Genomic DNA, 21,744 nt, shown 5'->3' with positions numbered 1-21,744 from the left:
CGGCACCAGTCTTCCATCACCTAAGTAAATAAAATATAAACTGTTCTCCTTTTTCCCTTCCCAACTAGCCTTTATTGAGCTTCTTACTAATAAATTAAGAGAGATGATTACCTTTTTGGCAACAAATGAGCCTGACAGTTGGCTGAAAACAATTTGGGAAGTGCCTTCCTATAAATGAATGAGTCCAGCTGTCGTAATGTGTACCCTCTGAACCAAGAACATGAATTTTGGTTAGACAGAAAAAGCCCACTGACTTAGTTTCACATGATTTTGTGAAATAATTTGCCGTAATAATTGAACTAGCAGAGTTGGCACTGTGGCTTGCAGATCTCCACTTGTGGCTGTTTCTAAAGAGCTATCTGGGTTTGTAAAAAACTGCCTGATCTGTTCAGGTGCATGTTTTGAGACAAGAACTGATTGTTTCTTTCAAAAGGCCTGTGCTGTGTGTGCTTCTAATGATCAATTGGGCAGTGAAACTCTCTGACATCTGATCCAATCAATGAGTTTGCCGGGTTTTTTTCATGTGTCTTGAGATCCTGAACCAGCCTTGCAGCTTGCTGCGCTGGACTTTGCCTCCAACTGGCTACCCCGGTCAAGCACTGCCTGACCTTCCTGGTGGGCTGTTGCTGGTGGGGTGACCCCAGTTGTGATGTGCCCCATCTTGTCAGCAATGTGCCCAAATCACACACCAGCCCTAGGAAATGACTGGCATGTGTAGGCCTGCCCTGTTGTACTGAAGGCTCACTGTTATTTTGGGTATACTTGCTGCTTTCGTGTCTTTCTGTAGTGATGAAGTAGCCTAATCATCCAGAAGTGTTTGCCAGCTCAACAATTGTTCCTTTCCCATGTCAGAAAGAGTCTCTGGGGAGAGGGCATCAGAAAAATGCTGTAGACATTCTTCTGATGAAGTGTGGGAGAGCAGGAGCTAGCTTAGTTTGTGGTGTCCTCTCTGGAGTCAGAGAACAGTACCCCAACCTCTGCTGCTATCTCCTTTCCTCTTTGGGATTGGTACCTGAGGATTAAGTGGCTGAAGTTGCCTCCTGGGACTTTCTTCATGACCCCAGGCACCTCTCCAGAGAATTTGTGCCTTCATTTCTCCTCATGATTGCTAGTTGTCAAATGGGCTCTGCCACACATTTCCTGAAGTAAAAGAAAATTACAGTTCTTTCAGGAAAGGTAGTGAGCTTGATTGCCAGGATGGTTTGCTGGCTTTATGACTTTCATCAGAGGTCCCTTCTGAATTGTCACTGCTTATCAGGAGCAATGATCTTTGCCTCTTAGATTTTAATGCAAACTCCCCTTTCAGTTTGTACTAAGACAGTTGTGAAACTTCTCGAGCTTGTTCTTCACTCTGGCAGGCACTGCACTGTGTCAGACTACAGCACTGTAAATAAAGTATCTCGGTTCTCAGGCTCAGTAGGCCTTGTTTTTGTAGGCTGTCTGTGACTTAAATTCCCAGGGTTCTGATGATTCAGACAACGTGCATTACATTATTAATAAATCATGTACTATTAAAATCCTAACACTGATGTTAGTTTCCTTTTATTTCCACTGTTGTGATTAATTTTTTTAATGCTTCATTTTCTTTAGAAACTAGATGCCAAATCACTTATAAAACTGAACTTTGCTAAAAACAGTGAAGGTAAGTGCAGTAATTGTGTTTTGGTTTTTGTTTTCCCTGAATGAATGCTTTAATAAACCCTGATTTGTCTTAGTCATGCTACAGTTACAGAGTTTGTGTTCTCTATCATGCTTTTAATTTTTTTAGTAGAACAACTGCTTCTTCTGAGGGACATGTTTATCTTTAAAGTTGCGTTTCTGTTTTTCTTTACACTGGGGAACTGTAAATTATTCAACAACTTACTTTAACATAGCTGCTACTGCAGTAAGGTACTGTTACTTTAAGGGAAAATTTCATAAAAGGCTAAATTTCTGTAACATGCCTGTTTTTCTACCTTCCCTCTAGCAATATTTGCTGTGTGCTTGGTTTCGAACAACTTTTTGTTTATAAGATGAATTTGATTTAGATGAACACATAGGATTTTAGGAATAGCAGCACTCAAGACAGCAGCCTTGAGTTATCTATGATAATAATTTGTTTGAAATCATTATGATTAATAGTGATTTCTTTGAAACAGGAATGACAAAGATTAGCTGGGAATGAAATTCTGGAGTGTCCTTATCTTACCAGAGTCCATGGAGTTAGAAGGTCTTTTGTCTAGCTGATGAATTTCTTCTGTGATTTGTGTTCCATCTCTCTCAAGAGCAGTATGTTAAAATGATCAATAGTTACTGTGGCCAAGGTCTTTGAAAGATACTGTGATACTGTGGTCCAGGCCCATCCAGGAACAAAGGACCATGACATAAGTACCATAATCCGGTGGCATTAACAGAAACACTCCTCAGCTTTTGCTTGCATCTGTGTGTGGAGGTCAGAGAGCCTCCTCCAGCTGATCAGTGGTAAATAGTCTGTAGGTGCTTGCCTCTTCTCTCTTTGCAGGTGCTGTGAACAGTCTCTGTTCTGGTCTCCCTGCTGATTTTAATTTTCAGATGGTAATTAGAGAAAAAAGAACCAGATAAGCTCAAGCTATTTCAAAAATCTCACCCAAACCCCCAGGTCTAGCAAACTGATCAAGTATTAATAACCTTCTTCTAATTGCTTTCTGCTGAGATCATCCAGACATTTTTCCTTCTCTTTGTACATTGGCTTCCATCAGTTTGCTTGTTGTTGATGTGCTTAATATTTATGCTGATCCTCCTGGGAAAATTCACAGCTTGATTAGAGCAGAAGCTGGGTTCTTTATTGAATAACGTGTTCAGATTTAATGGCGTTCTGCTTGCCACATTTGAATACAAAATGCTCTCCTCTCCTAAAAGTGAAACAGCTGCTGTGAACTTTTTGGTAGGGTATAAGGTAAACTTTTATTCCTGGAAGCAACACTGAAAATAGAGCACTGGGCTCGTTACAAGGTACAAGCTCATGCTGTCAGTAGAGCTTTGATGACAATAACAATTATATTATGGTACTTCATAGATATCAAGCAAGTCAGACAAAGGTCTATGTTGAGGGATTGAAGGCAGTAGATTTCAAACTGTGCATTTTCATTGCTTACTTTATAATTCTCTTCAGTGTTACTTTTTCTATTTGGCACTGAAAAATCAAAGCATTAAATACACACTGAACTTACAGTTTAATATAAAGATTAATGTAAACAGCAGTCACAGAGGTAACAGAAATTAGCTATTTCAAAACAATTGCAGGGACTTCATGACAAATTTAAACTATTTTCCCCCTCCATCAGGTAAATACCACTGCCCAGTGCTGTTTACTGTATTCACCAATAACTCCCATATTGTGGCCATCAAGACAACTGGAAATGTCTTTGCTTATGAGGTAGGTTCTCTGTTTTATTTCATTATTGTTTTATACTTGATACATTTCATCCAAGATCACAAAATGCTTTAGAGCGACAACTTTAGTTTTGTTTTACATACAGGGAAATTAAAATACAAGGAGATGAATTGACTTCACAAACTGTTGTCCAACTTTAGCTTTCGGAATATGAACAACCTACAGTATGATTTGAAAAATATGTTTAAAACCTTTTCCTAAGTTAATCTGCATGCACTGAATCGTGTAGACCAAAATGAGTATCTTTTATATGCTCCTTAGTTGAATTAATAGACAAATTTTCTGTTTTTTTCCTCATATAGAGTCAACAGCAAAACAAAAATTGTCTCATTTCTATTCATATCAATGAATAGAAGAGAGTATTTTAAATGGAGATGGGTAAAGAACAGAGTGAATGTCTTAAAAGACACTTGACCTGCATTTTTATTTGTGTTTTGTGAACATTTGTGTGAAACTCAAGTGGAACTTTAGTTGTGATTTGTTTGCATAATCCTTACTATAAAAGCAAGACTTATTTATTCTTTCAGTAGCAAATAAATCCTTCCATTAACAGGTCCATATCCAGTGTTGTAAAAAATCTGAACAGGGAATTATCTATTTCTAAAAATCAGAAACATCTAAAAAGCTCTTGATGGGAAATTCCAGTAAGACTTTTAGATACTGAGAGAAGGACAAGCTGGAACCATTGCACTGAAAGCAAAGGCTGGATTTGTCATGTTTTTGGAAACTGTTGTGGTTGAACTGTCTTCATTCCAGCTGTAAGAGCAGACTAGATTAGGTTAAAATAGAAAATATTTTCTGTTCCTTCTGGAATCATGGTGCTTTCATTACAGTGGTTGAAAGGCCACAATGAGTTTGGAGTAGTCTTTGTTAAATGTTTGTCAGTATTGTAAAACTATTGCATAGTTTGATTCAATTTATACCAGGCTTGCTAAACAACCTGTGCCAAGAGGGGCTACTTATCGTAGAATGGTAGGAGTTGAAAAGGACCTCTAGAGATCATCTAGTCCAACCCCTTGCTAAAGCAGGACCACCTCACACAGGAACACCTTTTGGTGGCTTTTGAAAGCTTCCAGGGAAGGAGATTCCACACCATCCCTGAGCAGCCTGTGCCAATACTCTGTCACTCACAGTAAAATGTTTTCCTTTTGTTTAAGTGGACCTTGTGTTCCAGCTTTTGTCAATTACCCCTTGTCCTGTCACTTGAGACAACAGGAAAAAGTTCCACCCCATCCTCTTAACATACATCTTTTAAGTACTTGTGTTAATGAGATTCCTTCCTCAGTCTTCTCCAGGCTAAACAGCCACAGGTCCTGCAGCCTTTTCTCATAGGAAAGATGTTTCAGTCCTCTGATCATCTTTATAGCCTTCCACTGGCCTCTCTTCAGCAGTTCCCTGTCTCTCTTGATCTGGGGAACCCAGAACTGGACACAGGACTCCAGATGAGGCCTCACCAGGGCAGAGTAGAAGGGGAGCAGAACCTCCCTCGACCTGCTCCCCACGCTCTTTTTAATGCATCCTGGAATGACATTGGCCAAGAATGGCCATGAGGCCACATTGCTGGCTCACGCTTAAGTTGCTGTCCAAATTCATGGGGGGTACCACTTGAAGCAGTAGCATTTATTAGTTTGTTGTAAGCATAGAATTAATTTATGAACTTCTGGAGGTACTAGAAAAATATTATGATTTTCATCTGAGGAGAACACAGGACGTGGGTGAATAACAAATTCAGATTATTTGCAAGTAGACCTCCATAGTTGTCTTTCTATATGATGTATCTGCTTGTAACAATGAAGCATGTGTTCCACATTGATCCTCCTTATGAAATAACATGCTGATGCTTTGTTGAGCATCATTTAGTTTTCCCAGGTAAAGGGGAGTGCAGCGGTCAGGGTGGACAGAGTGTGAGGGGCTGATGCAACTCTGCTGTGTACCAGTTGGCCTGGGACATGTGTGTCTCCTCAAGGGGTGCTGACAGTGGGGAAGATAAGGACCCCTTAGTGAAACTGGCTGTCATAACATACCTATAAACTGCAAACAAGATGTTTGTTTCTTTTGAAAGTACTGTTACGATGAATTTGGTTAAAATGATATGTACAACTATGGAATGGAGACTGCAAGGCTCTTTTTTAAAAAAAACAAAACAAACCACACAAATTGTAGGGATGAAAGACAAAAGCTTCTCATCTGTTAAAGCACACAAGGAAAATACTGCAGCTGCCAGCTGAGAATTAAGAGTAAAATTGTTTTCTTTACCATTTTTACTTTAAGGTTTTATTGGTATCACGTATTTACTCAATAGAATCCAGTTTTTAATATCTGTGTCATTTACCTGGTTGTTAGGCAGTTGAGCAGCTGAACATAAAACCCAAGTGCTACAAGGATCTTTTGACAGATGAGCCCTTCACTCGGCAAGACATTGTGACACTGCAGGTAAACTTTTCTCTCTGTTACATATTTTACTACACAACTTTTTTGCAGAAGATGAAATGTTGCTATGTACACTGTTGTAGCAGCAATCTAGAGTCATTGAACAGAGAAATATTGTCTGTGTGTGTCTTGGAGGTGTGTAGAAGGGGAACTGTGCTGCCACAAAGATTGCATATAATTTAAGAGCCTGACAATTCTCTAGAGTCATTATTGTGTGCCTTATAGATAAGCAGATAGATAATTCAACTTTGTACATTGAAGAAAAAAAAAATAAGGTGTCTAGAAATGAAGACACCATGTAAAAAATGTGAACTTCAACAGATGTGTTTGCAGATGCTCACTGTTTCACTGTATCTGACCAAATAGAAGATCTTGTGCACAATTGTGAGTTTTAGCTCTGAAGCTGCATGTAAGAAAAATGCTTTGACACCTCATATTTATTGTGAGACCTAACAGAAGTGCATTGGTAAAAAAGACTGAGGAAAGGTACAGATATGTCCAGAATCATCTTCAGTTCTAGACAGCCATTATCATATTTTATTTTATAAAAAGAAATGTGGTTTAGAATGTGAAGTATATAAACTTGTAGGAGGTTGACATGATACATTAAGACTGAAGTTGGTTGTCCATCTTACTCTTTTGAAGATGCCTAAGAGTCAAAGCTTCAGAAAAGCATTTTTATAGAACATTTATCAAAATGTAGAATAAAATAATCAGCAAACCAGAGAATTTTAAGTTCTTGGTTAGAATGGTTTTCTTCTGAATAGATAAAAATATTGATCTTTTACTGACTTTCACATAATGAAGACATTAAATTAAAAGAGCACTGTGAATTCAGAGTGTAAAAGATAGTTATTTACAGATGAGGTTTAGCTAGGGGGAAAAAGATTCAAGGATCATTATTATTGGAGTCATGAGTTTGTATGCATCTCATGAACAGTTAATTGCTCCTAACCAAGACTAATACAATCTCATTTGAGTGGAAAAAATATTTTTCATTAATGTCTAAATATAAATTAAATGTATCCCTTCTTCCCTACTCCCTAGTGCTGAACAGTATGTTAATAAATATTTTTCCTCTATTCCTTTGGGCATGTGGCTGTTCAAGCTAATGCAACAAAGTAAAATGTTTTTAATCCAGTGGAAGCAAAAAAACAGAGCTTTTTTTTTCAGATTGAGAGCTCTGAACAGAATGTTATTTGAATGTAAGTGCATGGTTGCTAATGGATTTGGAATGGTAAAAAAAGGCGACATGAGTGACTAAAAATGTTTCTGTGCATCAGTATGGAAAAACAAATTATTTTGAACAAATAATTGAAATGTGCAGTCATTTAAAAATATTTTTATATGTTTTGGAGTTTGGGAATTCTGTGTATATATAGAGTGTTCCTTTTGCATGCCAAGCTTTGTTTTTTCTTAAAACCAAACAGATGCTATAGTCCCCTAAATCTCAACATAAAATAGCTAGCAGTTTAGATGTTCCCTATGTGGATTTTTATCAATATTTTTCATTTTTGTTCTGTTCTTTACACTTTGTGTTTCTATCTTGCTTGGAAGAGTATTTCTGTTCACTAGAAGTGATGATGATAGTTGTCCAGTCACTTTGAGAGTCGTCCTGCCAGCTACATGGAGGTCACAGCCATACATCACCTGTGCCTCTCAAGTCATTTGTCACGTGTTGGGTGGATTTCTTCCTCTTAAGTAAACAACTCACTGTGGATTGATGTTAACTTCTGTAGCATGCAGTCTTGTGGTATGTCCTTCTCAAGTATATTTAGAAATAGCAAAGGTACCCCCATCTTGGGGTTGGACTGGAAGAGATTTTGATGATCTGAATGCCGTTGGCCATCTGAAGTTTGACCCTTCATCCTTTTTTTTTTTTTAATTAAAAAAAGACTTTTCAACAAACAGCCTTAAATGGCCTCAAGGTGTTGCATGACAAGTAAGAGCCATTTACTGTGGTTCACAGCTCCCACGGCAAGCTGGCAAGTATACCTTGATTTCTCCTGTTGAAATTCTGTCCTACCCTCACTTACTTTGTTGAGGGCAGAGTGTACCCTAAAGTGTTATGCCTAGCCTATGTATTAAAATCGCTTATGTATGTATGGTAGAGGAATCTGTTGTTCTTTTCTCATGGTATTTTCTTCATGTAAATTGTTGAAAGACAGAACAATGTCTCCTCTACAAACTGTCTCTTGTTGACAACACTGCAGGCAGTGTGGTGGCTTCACACTGCCAAGCTCTGCCACCTGTGGCTTTGTTTCTTAGCCAGAGTTCATGACTGCAATCTGTTGTGTTTCAATGTGTGGCTCTAGAGCTCTGTCCCAGATCCCACTTCTCTTAAAAACCTTTCAGTTCTGTGTTGAAATTTATCACTTTCTTGTTTTCCCATTCCCTTGAATAAATTGAGTACTGTGGTAGCTGAGAGAGATTGGAATTGAGAGGGAATTGGTAACACTGACCCTGCTGTTTGGAAGAAGGTTGATAGAAAGGAAGTTGCTATAAAAAATATTCTTTGCTTTGCAAATAGCAACTGAATAGGACTGTCCGTAATAGCTGTGTTTATCAGTAGAAAATAGCATTTCTAGAGGCTGATTCTGAATGTCCTAGGAAGCAGATGGGGTACCTGTGTTTGGTAGTGAAATACATGATAAATGGAAAATTTAAATAATGTGTGTTTACAGATTGTTTGATCACTTTTGTACTTACCAATACATAAAGGGAAGTTGTACAGAGGGCAGGGATGTTCTCTAACCAGAACAGCAATTGACCTCAAACTTTACCTCCCTCTCCTAATGTATATAAAGAAAAACAAAACTAAAAACCCTTGCTGTTTCCAGAAGAGAGGGAATTGCATCAAATTCTTAATTCTGTTCTCAATGATAAACATTATTCAAACACTAATCAAAGTACAGCCCAGTTACCTTTTCTGGTGAGTGCCATCTCAGCTAGTCACTTTGATTTTAGTGATACTAATTTGTTTCCTATTGCTGTTAAGTTTGTGTGTTCAAAAGGAAAAATTATTTTGGATGTGGAACTAAAACAAGCAAAATCACAACTTCAGTTATTAATTCTATCTTAGATCTATGCTATGCTTTTCTCTGTAAAAGAATCCATAGTGCTTCCTGCAGTTATATACGCAGAAATTGTCTTTTTTCCCCTGTTGAAGTGCAGATGTCCTGGGGTAGAGCATGGCAGTTTTTCATCAACATATGTCAATATTATCCAGCCCTTCAGGGCAGGAGGTAAAGATTTTTCAGGCAAAAGATGTCATGGATTCTGGTTTAATATCTTGCTGATGACCGAAATACATGGGACTGCAGATTCCGTGTGTGTTTCAGTCATGTATTTTGCAAGTTGTTCTTGTGTGATGTGAAACTTCATAGCAAGCACTTAAAAATAAATATAATAAATATAGATAAATAATTTATCTTATAATAAATAAATATAATCTGGGTTCTCTCATGTAAGAGTGAGCAGTCTGAAGCAAGATGCACAAGATCTCTACTCAGTATGTGTGGAGAGGAACAGGTTTGGGTATTGCTTTGCTGGACATGGTGATGGTCTCTGACAGTCTGACATCGCTACAGACATGAGAGGGTCTCAAGGAGAGCAAACTAAGAAAGCTGTAATACCCTACTTTCACATCCCATATGGTAGGAAGTGCTCAGAGGGACTAAGAACAATTGCCCCTTTCACCTTCTATCAATTCTTCATCCTTCACCGTGTCTCTGTTCACAAACCAGAAACCACGACTCTCAAATCTGTGAAGATATTGTGAAGAAACAATATCTGCTCTGGAAACTCTCAGAAGCTGTTGCTGGGCTGTGTGCTGATGGGAGAGGGGAGTTAATTGGAAGTGTGGCTCTGCTCAAATGCAGGGCTTGCAGAGAAAGCAGAGGTAGAGGTGATCTGTTCCTCTGAGCAGGCAGAGTTGCAATAAACCTCCCTTGCCCTGTTGTGCCAGTGGTCACAGGGGCAGTCCTCTGAGAGTTGCCTGCAGAGAGCCTTCACTGATAGGTGCATGCTTGACAGATGCATCTGCTTTGCACCACAAGTGGAGAGGAGTTCGTGGAAGAAACAATAGACATAAAGAAAGCTCTGGGTAGAATGCAAATGGGTTTACTGTTAAAGGGGAAAAAAAATTAGACTGTTATGTGCTTCCTTATGTCAATTTTACTGTTTCTGTACAACCTAATCAGCCATGGACAAGACATGATTCCTGACAAGCTGTTAAACACCATTGGCAGTTGTGTTAGGAAGCATAACTAATGAGCTAAGTTGGAGGTAGTTGAGCTGTGCACTGTTAATTGATATTTCAGCTATTTCTCGTTTGCTCTGTGTGTGACAAGTCAGAGCAGATTTCCTCTCAGTTGTGGGTGAGGGTTCTTTGAGGGCAAATCCTGCACCAATGCAGGTGCAAAGTGGCTGGTAAAGAGATTGGGACATGGTTGGTGTGTGAAGGTAACAGTCCTGAAGATAATGAAAGGTACAGCATGGCTAACCAAAACGGTAAGAGAGGAATCAGGCCTCAAAGAAATCACACACTGAAACTGTGCTGGTTTTAAGCTACTTTTTTGGGGGGGTTGTGTGTATGGTGCTAGGATTAACAGACTTTAAGCTGTTTCCATAAGTAGATGAAACTGTAAAATGATAGGAAAAATCCCAAGTGGAATGAAACTTGCGATTGTTTTCAGAGCTCAACTTTCAGGAAAACATCAAATATGAGATTTTTAATCATCATGATATTAATGCTTTGAAGTCTGTATCTGTGCTGGTAATTTGCTAAACTGAAGTTTATGGTTTGTAACCTTAATAATAAAAGCCCTAAGACTGCTACCTGTGGCAATTTGAATTTTTAAACATACTAGGACAAACAAAAGTAGGTCAATTTACTCTTCATGGTTCATCTTCCTTTCTGGTTTCTCTGTGCTTACACAGAACTTATTTCTTTAGGCCTTTGGGCTCTAGGCCTTTATCTGATCAAGGTTGGGGGCATCCCTGTGAGTACAGCCTTTCTCTGCCCTGTAGAGAATGTTAATTCCTTAGAACTCAAAGCTTTGACAATACTGATATGTCCATCTGCCCATCCCTGTGGTGTCTTTGTTGGAGTGCTCTGATTCTGTGCCCAGTAACTGTCATGGATGAAATGAGAGGAACTTGGCAGGCTAATTATTAGTGTTTAGACAGTTGTCTTCCTGAAGTGATATGTCTAAAGATTGCATGCCATTTAAAAAGTTACATAGACTTACCTTTAAAAAATGTGTACCCTGTGTTGTAGGACTCAGTACCATCAGTAAGGAAATGGTTTGGTCTTCTGCAGCAAGAGTTGGACTACTCAGATGTGTTTCTGCTCTTGGGGATGGCAGAAGCAAATGATATCTTGTCTTTAATAGCCACTGTAGTACCATCGCACTTAGTGTGCATGTTAGTCTAATTCTAATCAAACTTCTCCTAGTGTATCGTGGTGCTGTATTTTAGAAGGAAGAATAGATATGTCAACCACTTGACTTAGGCATCCTTTTATATGATAGCATTCAAATTTCAACTTGAGGAAACAGTTTTTGAGGGTTTTTTCCCACTGACAGAGGGGAAACTGTTGTTGGAGTACATGTATGGGTTGTCTGATGAATGGTGAGACTCCTGCTTTGCAGAATCAGGAACACAAGGGATAATGCTGTAAATCAGCCTTTGTCAAGGTTTCCATTTGAACAAGTGGTCCACCTGAATGTGACGAAGGACTTGGTCTCGTTTCTGGGGTTTGGGATTGTCTCAAGTCTCTCAGAAAGCAGATGGGTGGCCATGACCTGCAAGGAGAGGGAGCTGCCCTGTGGCCTGACCCCTTCATGCCATATGGGATACATTGCCTTTGGGAGGGTTAGCAGTGATTTGGAGAGCCTTGAGAAATGTCTTGCAGAGAAGGAGACTGCAAACATTTTTACCAGAGTAGCTTAACGCCTGCAATTAGGCTGGTTAAGCCAGTTATATGTTTGAATGAACTGTGACTGTGAAACAGTTTGAACTAATCCAATTCATGGTACCCTGAGCACAAAACACTTGGTTTCCTAAGGCACTGGCAGTTGTGATGTCCTCTTATTTATTTTTAAACAATCAATAGATCAGTAAATCAAGAAACTTTATTTGGAGGAATATAGTGAAGGTGTTTTCTGGTTCATCTATACTGCTGTCTCCTGCCCTTGCTCTTGTCCATGAAAAGTCAGTTTCAGGAGTCAGTCTTGCCTTTCATCTTTGCCATGGATTGCTAAAAAATCCACTTGTCTATGTTAATATTAATACACAGTTGATTTTTTTTTCCTTTCCTGGCAAGAGTAAGCATTATTTCCTTCACCTTTTGAAGTGGTACATTTGTGTGCAAAGCGATGATTTCTGTCTGGGAAAGCTGCAACTCATGATTACTGAAGAGTATTTGAGAGGAGGCAACCTATGTCTTCTGGAAACACACTGAGCCTTTTTCCATGCATCTTGCTGGCAGAAAGCAAGGCTGAAATTATTTCTGTTCATATACAGATAAATATGTATGTGAGGTACTAAATAATAAATACACCTGAGAGCTATTGTCAGAGGATACAAAAATGGTTAAAAAACAGGTCTAAATTTCCTTTACTTGTTAGTTTTATTTTTAAAAATATCTGGTTTTGATGCAAGATATTGAAAAGAAAAGAATGTTTAGTTCAGGCAGTCCATATCTTGGTGAAGATCTATTGGAGAAGTATAATGGGGCAGGAAACAGTAGAAGATGGTGGCTGGGAAAGGGAACAGCAAAAAGCCAGGAGGCCATCTTTAAGATGATCACACAGCTTGATTCCACAAATGTATTTTGGTTTCAGTACCAGAAGTAAAACTAAAAATTCACTCAGTGGTGGAAACATCATTTCAGGGATGAATAAAAAGCGTAATTAGATCATTTAATAAGTGATGGAGCTACCAGCTCTGCTTGTATTAATCATTACTTTTAGCAGGGATGGAATTATCAGAACTTCTTATCAACAGTGGTGGTCTGAGAAGCTTTGTTAAATTTGAAATTATACTATTCATGTTAATGTCATAGTTCTTTGCATAATATGTTGCATTATTTTTATCCTGAGCTTGAAACTATTGCATATTATTAAGATACTTTGAGGGTTTTTTTGGTTTGAGTTGTTTTCTGTAATATAGATGTACCAAAAATAACTGGATGGATATTTTGACCTTTCTGTGCACCAGGGAAGCTGGAGGACAAAACCTTGAATTCATTGTGAGAAGAAATTAAGGACTGTTTAGTAATAGTATAGTATAACCTAGATCACCAGTAGGCATTCTTTGTCTCACTCTCTAACAAATGGTCAAAGTTATGCAAAGAGTTCCCTAGAGATAATGTAAAGTCCCTCAGTTGTTAATAGGACTCTATTTATACTGTTTTCCAGGAGTCATCACTCAATAGTTTACATAATGTCACTTTTTGTTGCTTTTTAATTATTTTTTACTTTTAAACCTAATTTTAAGCAGAGATTTCAGTAGTTATAAAGAACTCAACAATCAAACCAATTCAGACTGCCAAGTCTTGCTCTGAGGTTTATTTGTATTTTGAAGTGCATTACAAAAGTTCACAGAGTGTGTGCGATCCAGGCACACTGATCTAAGTGAAGAGAGGCAGATGATATGACTTTTCATGGATCTTAGACCAGTGCACAGAACAAAGGAAAGAATCTCAGGGCATGGCTCATTCTTTCTTCTCACTAGGTAGGCTCAGCTCAGTTCTGTTAGTGACTTCTGTAGGTAACATGTGTAATACTATGATTGAAACTAATTTCTGTACCCTGAAGGAACCTACTGTGAACAGGCTCATTGCTGATGTTGATTTGGATTGATTGCTTTCTATTTATTTTTCATCTTTCTGTGGTTTGGGGAGTAAGGAAGTTATTTTGTTTCTCCTTATTCATTCATTATAGTGTTATCTTCCCTTCAGATTAGTCTGTTGCATGGAGTGGGTGCCTAACAAGCTCTGATATTTGTTTTTAATTATTATTTTCAGGATCCAACAAACCTGGATAAGTTCAATGTCTCAAACTTCTTTCATGTTAAGAACAACATAAAAGTAATTGATCCAGGTAAGGATGAAATGAAGGTAGCTTGAGAAAACACCAACCCAAATATGCCAATTGTAAAGACAATGTGATGGAATTGACACTTTTCTGGATGGACATCCTTCAGTGGCTAGTGGTAACTTTGAAAGCTTCTTGGAAATGTGAATAACTTGTTGAAACTGTCTTTTTCACATGAGAAGGTGTTAACAGATCTTGAAGCAAAGACATTCCTTCAGAAATCATTAACTGTCTCTGTTGAATACTATGCAAACACAGAAAGCTTTCTGTAGTCTTTAAAAGTAGATAGACGAGAGAGAAGTGAGGAAGTAGAATTTTTTCTTTGCATGACAGGCCTCACCATTCAGTGAGAAGATGAAGGACAGAATTTTATATTGTGCCCAACTATTTATTGTTCTATAAGAATTTTACAAGATCTGCATGTAGCTACATAATTTCTAGTGATTTCAAAGAAATTGTTGTAGTACTTCATTTGAAGTTGTTTTCTTTTTTCTTTTGTTATGCTTCATCATATTGGCATTTATTGTGCAATATTTCAAGTTATACTGACCTTGGTATTATGCATTGCTATTTGTTACTGTTTCAGCAGGAGTAAATAGAGTTTCCTGGCCTTTTTCATTAAAAAAAGTGGAAATATTATCTGGATTTTTTTTTTATGACTAGATACGTAATAAACTGAAAGAGAACAACTTTTTTTTTCTTCTAACTCTGAGTGATTTAACTTTGTCTTATCTAGATGAAGAAAAAGCAAAATTAGATCCATCTTACTATTTGAAAAATACAAATACAGAGACCCGAGAGACTTTACTGGAGCTTTATAAGGAATTTAAAGGCGATGATATTCTAGCAGCTACTATGAAGGCCCCTGAAAAGAAGAAAGTGGATAAGCTGAATGCAGTAAGTTGACTTAATTTGTAGTTTGGCACTTATTGACTTCTTAAAAAATGTTAATAGATATTTTTCAGCTTAGAGGCCATATTGCAATATAAACAGACACTGCTCCTTCTGTTTTATCGTGCATGGAAATTTGTTATAGATGAGAATATATGAAAATCACACAGGGATTCCTTAGGAATACATACATATAGGTCAGTGAATTCCTCTTTGTTAAATCATTGTAAATTAACCTAAACATTCTAGAAATGGAGCACAATAAGAAGGAGGAATCTTTATGATGTGGTTATGATGTGTATGTTGGCACCTTTTTTCACAGTTTGTAATCTCTTGCTTTGAATTTGTCATTGCTTCCTGCAGTCATTGGCAGAGAGAACACACATTAAGGGCAGTGCAAGTGAATTATTTCTGGTGTGGGCAGATATATAAATCATCCATAGCTGCTTCTCCATATTTTTACCTCTGGAATAGAGGATTTTTAGTGTTCTTCCAGGTACATGTTACTGTGTGCTCATGGTTGTCAAGAGAAACGATTCATCTACATGTAGACTTCCTACATCAAAGGCTCTTTGAAATGGACACGACAGAGTATTCTTTCCTTTAATAATTCTGGATGTATGTGTCTTTGTACTTTGATTACACTTAAATAAAAATTAATAGTAGTGCAGCATATGCCTTTTAATGAGGAGGCTTGGTGACAGATTAAGGACTGGGATCACATTTGTTTTTTCTTCAGGGCATCATAGTGTTATAAGAAAAGTAAAGATGCAGGGAGAAAAGGAAGAGTTGAGAGACAATGATGAGCTCTATACATGTTGAAGAGTCAGATTGTCAGCTAATGATGTGGATGGGCAGAACTATAAACTTGCACAGGATGTGGGGTAACCTTGTGCTTAGAGCACTGGCCTGACCTGTGTTCTTTACAGGCATTGCCCCAGAACCGCTAAACATATCTCCAGGTTTATTAGATCTTTGTCACTACAAAATCCATGTGTGATATTCACATTTTCTTTCAGCAGGAGAATTATAAAGCCCAAAATAGACATTGGGAAGCATGGGACAGTGCCTCTGCATGCAGAAGGACTGTGTGTGGGTTACAGGGTGGTTTGCTTTCCTTCACAGTATCTCTGTGGTTCACTGGATATTTCTTCCACTTACAAAGCAACATTGGAGAACTGCTGTTTGGCCAGCAGCACTCCTTTCCTATCTCCACCTGTGGACACTCAAATGAGTTATAGTAGATAATAGTTATAATAGTAGTTATATTTGCATAATGATATATTAAACATTAGTGGAAGTAGCAACCCCCTTCAGTTCAGCACATGGGCAGCCTTAACTAGAGTTTCATCAGACCAAATGTCATACGTAACAGGTGGAGAATTATCGCTGCATCGTGCATTTGTTTCTTTCTATAGAGACTGGAGCAGGAGGTCTGCCCACAGAAGGATGGCATTTGTATATTTCTAGTGCTTAGATACTATCTTCAGTAGATAAATTTCAAGATCTAATGTCTTTTTCTCTTGCTTTTTCCTCTAACAGGCCCACTATTCCACTGGAGCAGTAAGTGCTTCTTTCACCTCCACGGCAATGGTGCCTGAAACTACCCATGAAGCAGGTAACAGAACTGGTCAGCTACAAGCTGTTTATTTACTTTCCAGTTTTAAAGTATGCTCCCTAGCACAAGTACATTTGTGAGAACTGAAGGAATTCATTGATAATTGGTCAATACTGATGCCATGGAAGTGTATTCCCAGAGCAGGATGTAGCCTTACTTTCCAGTGAGCTGATTCTGAAAATAATGGAGCAATTTTGAATTAGCTTTGGCTTTGGATGGCAGTTGCTTATGTTGAACTGAAAGTAATGCAGTATTTTCTGTGCTCAGGGATCACGAAATGGGATATCCACTTATGGAAGTTAGGAATGCAGTATAATCTCTCTTCAAATAGCATCCAAAATCTTTAACACCTTTCTGACCTAATCTGGTATTGATGAGAATGACAGTAAATTTTATGGTGGTAGCTTTTGATTTACTGCTTTTCAAGGTTACACAAAAACACATACAGTACAATACAGTTTTCCTTTTGTTCTCCAGCCTAAACACAAATGTATAGAACTTATTTAATTTGAATATTGCTTAAATAGCTGAGTGATCAGTATTTCCAGTTGAAGAGAAAGGTCTTGCTTTTGGCACTAAAATTTAGGAGTATGTGACACACGTAGGCCAAGATTGAATACATTGCTGAAACCACAAAGTTCAGTTCCTTTAGTTAGTGGATTACAGCAATTTGCAAGTGTCTCTTTGAGTGTTGAAAATATCTGACTAACTGGACACTTTAACAAAATGGAAGTGGAAACATCCTGGATTCATCCTTTGATTTGACTTTCCAGTAATGTTTCCAGTAACGGCTTCATTTGTTTTCAGAGCTGGATAAGTCCTCATATGTCAGCAATTTGTGGTTGACTGATGACTACCTGCTTGGCTTCCAAATTTGACAAGAAAGAGTTTGGTTTCAAAGTAACGTTCGTGATTGGTACATGTTACTTGAAAATTGCAGTTTGTAATACTGAATGATTCTGTGACTTAAAAATATAGATGATATTCTTGGCTCTCAAGGAGTTGGTGGTTTTCTATAATGGAAAGTGTTTTGCACAGAGATTAATGTGAGGTTCTCATAGATGAATTGCAGAATAAAATCCCTCAAGAACCAACATCCCAAGAGGAGGAGTTCAGACTGTAGTATCTCATCAATTTGTTTTCTGATGATTTCTAAGTGTCAATGAGTAAGCTTCGAAAGAGCTAATTTCTGGCTTTTGCTTTGATACAGCTGCTATTGAAGAAGATGTTGTGAGATACAGATACGTGAAGAAGAAGGGCTATGTGCGACTTCATACCAACAAAGGAGACCTAAACTTGGAGCTGCACTGTGATATGGTACTGTGTGCCCCATCAGTAAGAAACGGAATAGGAGCTAGCAATGGAAATACCCAAAGAAAGGAATAGTGTGTAGTTGTAATAGATACAGATAAATAACTAGTTTTCAGTTGTTTCAACGTGTTTCCATACATATACAGAACTCCATTGTAAAATGTGTGTGTATATATATATATAATTTAATATATTATACTCCTATATGTATAAATGTTCTCTGTGAGAAATCCCATACTTTTTAGTGGACTACTTATTTACAACATGTCAAAGTATGTGTTTAGAGCTTCCAAGGGTTCAGAATTACAGTGACCCAAACAATGAGAAAAGTAGAGAGAAGGAAAGTAGAGAGAAAAAAGAAGGAAGAGCATGGAAAAGAGAGCATAACCAAAGGTTACAGGGAAAGTTACTGACAGAACAAGGAAAAGCATCTCAGTCTGTCAGCCCGAGTACACGTAGTTAAGATCCCGGGTAATGGTCAGATTTACTTCTCAATACTGAGCTTTACAGAACAAACCTAAAAAGAGCTTAAAACGTGTTTTTTTACTTGGAGCTGTCTCAATTTTTAAGATTTGAGTTATCAGACATCTTCCCCTTGCCATTAAGAGGTAAATGTTCATTTTGAAAAACAACAAACTGGAGGGTTTTTTACAGTCTAATTCTGGGGGTAAATATGTTGCTCTTAAAATAATAAACATAGCAAAACATCTGATAGGTGGATGAGTCGTGGTAACACTGATGTCTGGGATGTCACTGCTTACTAGTGTGCTTGTTTATTAATTTGGACATCTACATCTGTAAAAGGGAAAAAAACTGTTAGTTTTCAATGTAAGAGGCTCAAAACTTCCATTGTTTACTGAGATTTTTCTCTCAGATTATAGTCCTGAAAGTAGATGTTTTAAGAAGTTGAAGGATGTGAACAGGGATTTAAATGGTAAAACTGCTTGTTGTGACCCTCACAGAATTCAAGGACGGGGTGATGGCTGGGGTGCCTGGTGTGAAGTCCAGACATGCACATCATTTTTTTTTTTTTTGCCTGGGAGAAAGAAAATGGAGCAAACAAGACAAGTCTGCTAGCTTTCCCATCTCTTTCTTTCTCTCACACGAGTAAGGAGCAATATATATTTAAACAACTCAAGCTAAGCTGTGGAAACAGTTTGAGAGTCTCCACAGCAGCCTATCATGCCAGTAATTCTGTAGGTCCCTGTCATCCCTACAGGTGTTTTCCATGCTCTTAAATAGTAACACTATGTAATGAGGGGAAAAAGCAGAGGATGTTAGTACAGCAATATTTGGGGGAAGCAGCAGAATGAGCAGATTGCATTGAATCATTTGCTTTGCCATATGTTCTCTACTGGTTCCTGGCTAATGCAGGCTGACTGCAGCTATTCTTACCAGTGTGGGCTTTTTGGCCACATGGGTGACCAGCGTCACTCAGTCCTGAGGACCCCATCTCAATTGCCCTTTATAAACTTCCTGTATGATATCCATTGTGTTTCCTTTTTTCCAGATGAATTCCCATTCATCTCCCTTTCACCCACGCTGCTTCCTCAATGTACACTTTGGAAGTGTGCACTGTTTTACACAACCAGACCTGCTCCAACACTGGCTTCTAGCCGTCTGTTTCTTTCATTTCTTTGTGTCAGCTAGATCTGTGTGAGTTAAGGAGACTTTTGGCATGGCACAGAGGAAAAATACATATATTTAGAATAAGTAGGGAAAAACTTGCTGCTTTAAGGTTTTCACAACATCCACTTAGGTCATCATCCTGGGTCTATTAAATCAGTTCTTCCGGGAGGTGCTTGTTTTTCTCCCTTTACTATATAAGGAGTTTGTGTTTCTAACTTTGGTTTTCCTGAATCACACTGAGGTTAGGCACATAAGGTAGCTCAGTGAAGTAGAGCAAACATCTTACAACCATATAACACATATGTAGGTCACAAGCATATACACCGATCAGCTGCGATGGGTCTACTGGGATTGCAAAGACAGACATAGAAAATGGGGAAATGCCAAAATGAAGCCTTTCTAAACACATCCAGTTCACCCAAGTTGTGAATATGTATGGCAATAGTCTTAGTCATATGCTGAGATTTTTTATCAACTGAACCAGTTCTGAGAGCTATTTGGAACTGTGTAGTGAGAGGGTTTATTTGCAGGATTTGATTTTCCTGCAAAAGTGTACAATATGGATAATGTCCAAATTAAAGTTGCAAAGGCTTTTTGGTGCCTGACTTTTCAGCCTTTGTGAATTTTGATTTAACACAGTTGGCATAGGTAGTACCCCATCTTTCAGAAAGAAATGGAGAAATAAGTTTCAGCCCAAAACACCATATTTGTACACTAGCGGATTTGAGATGCCTGGATTCAACACACAGATCTGTGCTGCTTGAAAAAGAGACTCAGTAGCAGTAATACATTGTCACTGCTGTTTGAATTCAAACAAAATATGTGTGATTTGGAGAGTTCATGTACCTTGTCTCTCAAGCAGTGCAACTGCAGGAGCAGGTATATGATTTATAAAGCATATTACAGTGTGCATAGCTTCTCTTTTTAAAGACTGAACACTGCTTGCCTGGTTGTTGTCTTGACCTGGACACACACTCCGTTATTTTAATTGCTGAGTGATATCCTGTGCTCTGGTTATTATGGAAGCCACCCTAGCAGTGGTTGTATTTGCATGATGCTGCAGATACATGGTTGTGCAGTGCTTCGGGAAACTTGAGGATGAAGTTGCTATATAAATATAACAAATGAATACCTGTGTGCAGAGGTGAGACTTGCCACATTCAAATTACATTTTAAAATAGTCTTATGGGTTAGATTCAATATACAATTTGAGGTGAAGCCTTCTTACTGAAATAGGCAACAGCAAGTGACATCCTTGCTGTCTTTGAGTGTACATCTACTGAGTCTTCAATTGTATTTTCACGCTTGTGGGCTGTATTTAAGCAAAATGTTCTTGAAGTTGTGCACTCAGCAGTTCTGCACTGCTTCTGAAGTCTACTCAGTGTCTCTTTGTCTTCAGTACTTCCCTTGGGTTCTTACTCCTCCTCCCTTCACATCTCATCTGTTGCCTGTTCTTTCTTTTCTCTGTTTTTTGTGAGCTCTCTGGCAGTATGGATTGTTTGGTGTTCAGTTACAATTGTATTCATGGAAACTTGCGTTTAAAAATAAACCTAGGGATCTTCATATACTAGTACTTCAAGGTGCTACTCAGTAAGATTGATAGTGATGAGATTCTTCCTAGCACCAAAAACCTAATCAAGAAATGTTTAGTATTGATCCAAGGGAGGAAATCAGTGCTGCAGTGTGATTGAAGTCATCAGTTACTTTGTGACAGGATTCAGGAAGAGGGCATGAGATAGGGCTAGAATCCATGTATATTCTGTATTTGAAATCACTTGTTCAGAGCACCAGAAAACTCCACTTAGATTCCAGAAAGATGATGTGTGATTTAAGTCATTGACCTGAGAAAACACAATAAAAAGGCTTTGGAAGATAAGCTGGATTTTCTTCTACTGTTTTCAGTTTGTGCCTCAAATGAGCAAAGGTACACTACTGTTCTCTCTTTGTGTTGTAGCAGTGTGCCTAGTGCTCTTTATTGCCATTTGTTTTTCTTACTCAGATACAGTATGTTCCTCCTGGTGGGGACTAATCAGATGGCCATTTGTTAGGGACGTGTTCCAGGAAGCTGAGTTCAGCTGGGCATAAGCAATATTTGTTGTATACAGTCATTGGAAATAAATTTACAAAAATTTTACTTGCCAGTAATTCTGGCAAGTACAGAAGATTTAACAGCATCCAACAAGTGTTATTCTTTCAGCTCTAGTCTTAGGCACTGGCAAACAAATTGTGAAGAAACAATTCATGAAAGGCAGCGAATGTCACTGGATTTCTTGTATTTTGTTTACTGTGGTTTTTCTAGTCTCCTCAAGTTCTTTTAACTGCTTTAATCAGGATGCTACTGGGAACAGCTG

General features: G+C 38.2%; 1 protein-coding gene across 1 annotated transcript in view; it reads left to right on the top strand.

Moving 5' to 3' along the window:
- Positions 1–21,744, top strand: part of PPIL2 (peptidylprolyl isomerase like 2) — a 69,738-nt gene that overhangs the window by 14,323 nt on the left and 33,671 nt on the right. Inside the window, exons 6-12 of the mRNA XM_062010253.1 lie at positions 1,591–1,642; positions 3,303–3,394; positions 5,756–5,845; positions 13,875–13,950; positions 14,681–14,841; positions 16,378–16,453; positions 17,664–17,770. Of these exons, the coding sequence (XP_061866237.1) occupies positions 1,591–1,642; positions 3,303–3,394; positions 5,756–5,845; positions 13,875–13,950; positions 14,681–14,841; positions 16,378–16,453; positions 17,664–17,770 (654 nt within the window). The remainder of the gene's footprint in view (positions 1–1,590; positions 1,643–3,302; positions 3,395–5,755; positions 5,846–13,874; positions 13,951–14,680; positions 14,842–16,377; positions 16,454–17,663; positions 17,771–21,744) is intronic.

Source organism: Colius striatus, chromosome 17, assembly GCF_028858725.1.
Source record: "Colius striatus isolate bColStr4 chromosome 17, bColStr4.1.hap1, whole genome shotgun sequence".
Lineage (NCBI taxonomy): Eukaryota > Metazoa > Chordata > Aves > Coliiformes > Coliidae > Colius > Colius striatus.
Note: the sequence above shows the minus strand (reverse complement) of the source record. Positions and strands in the feature narration are given on the sequence as shown.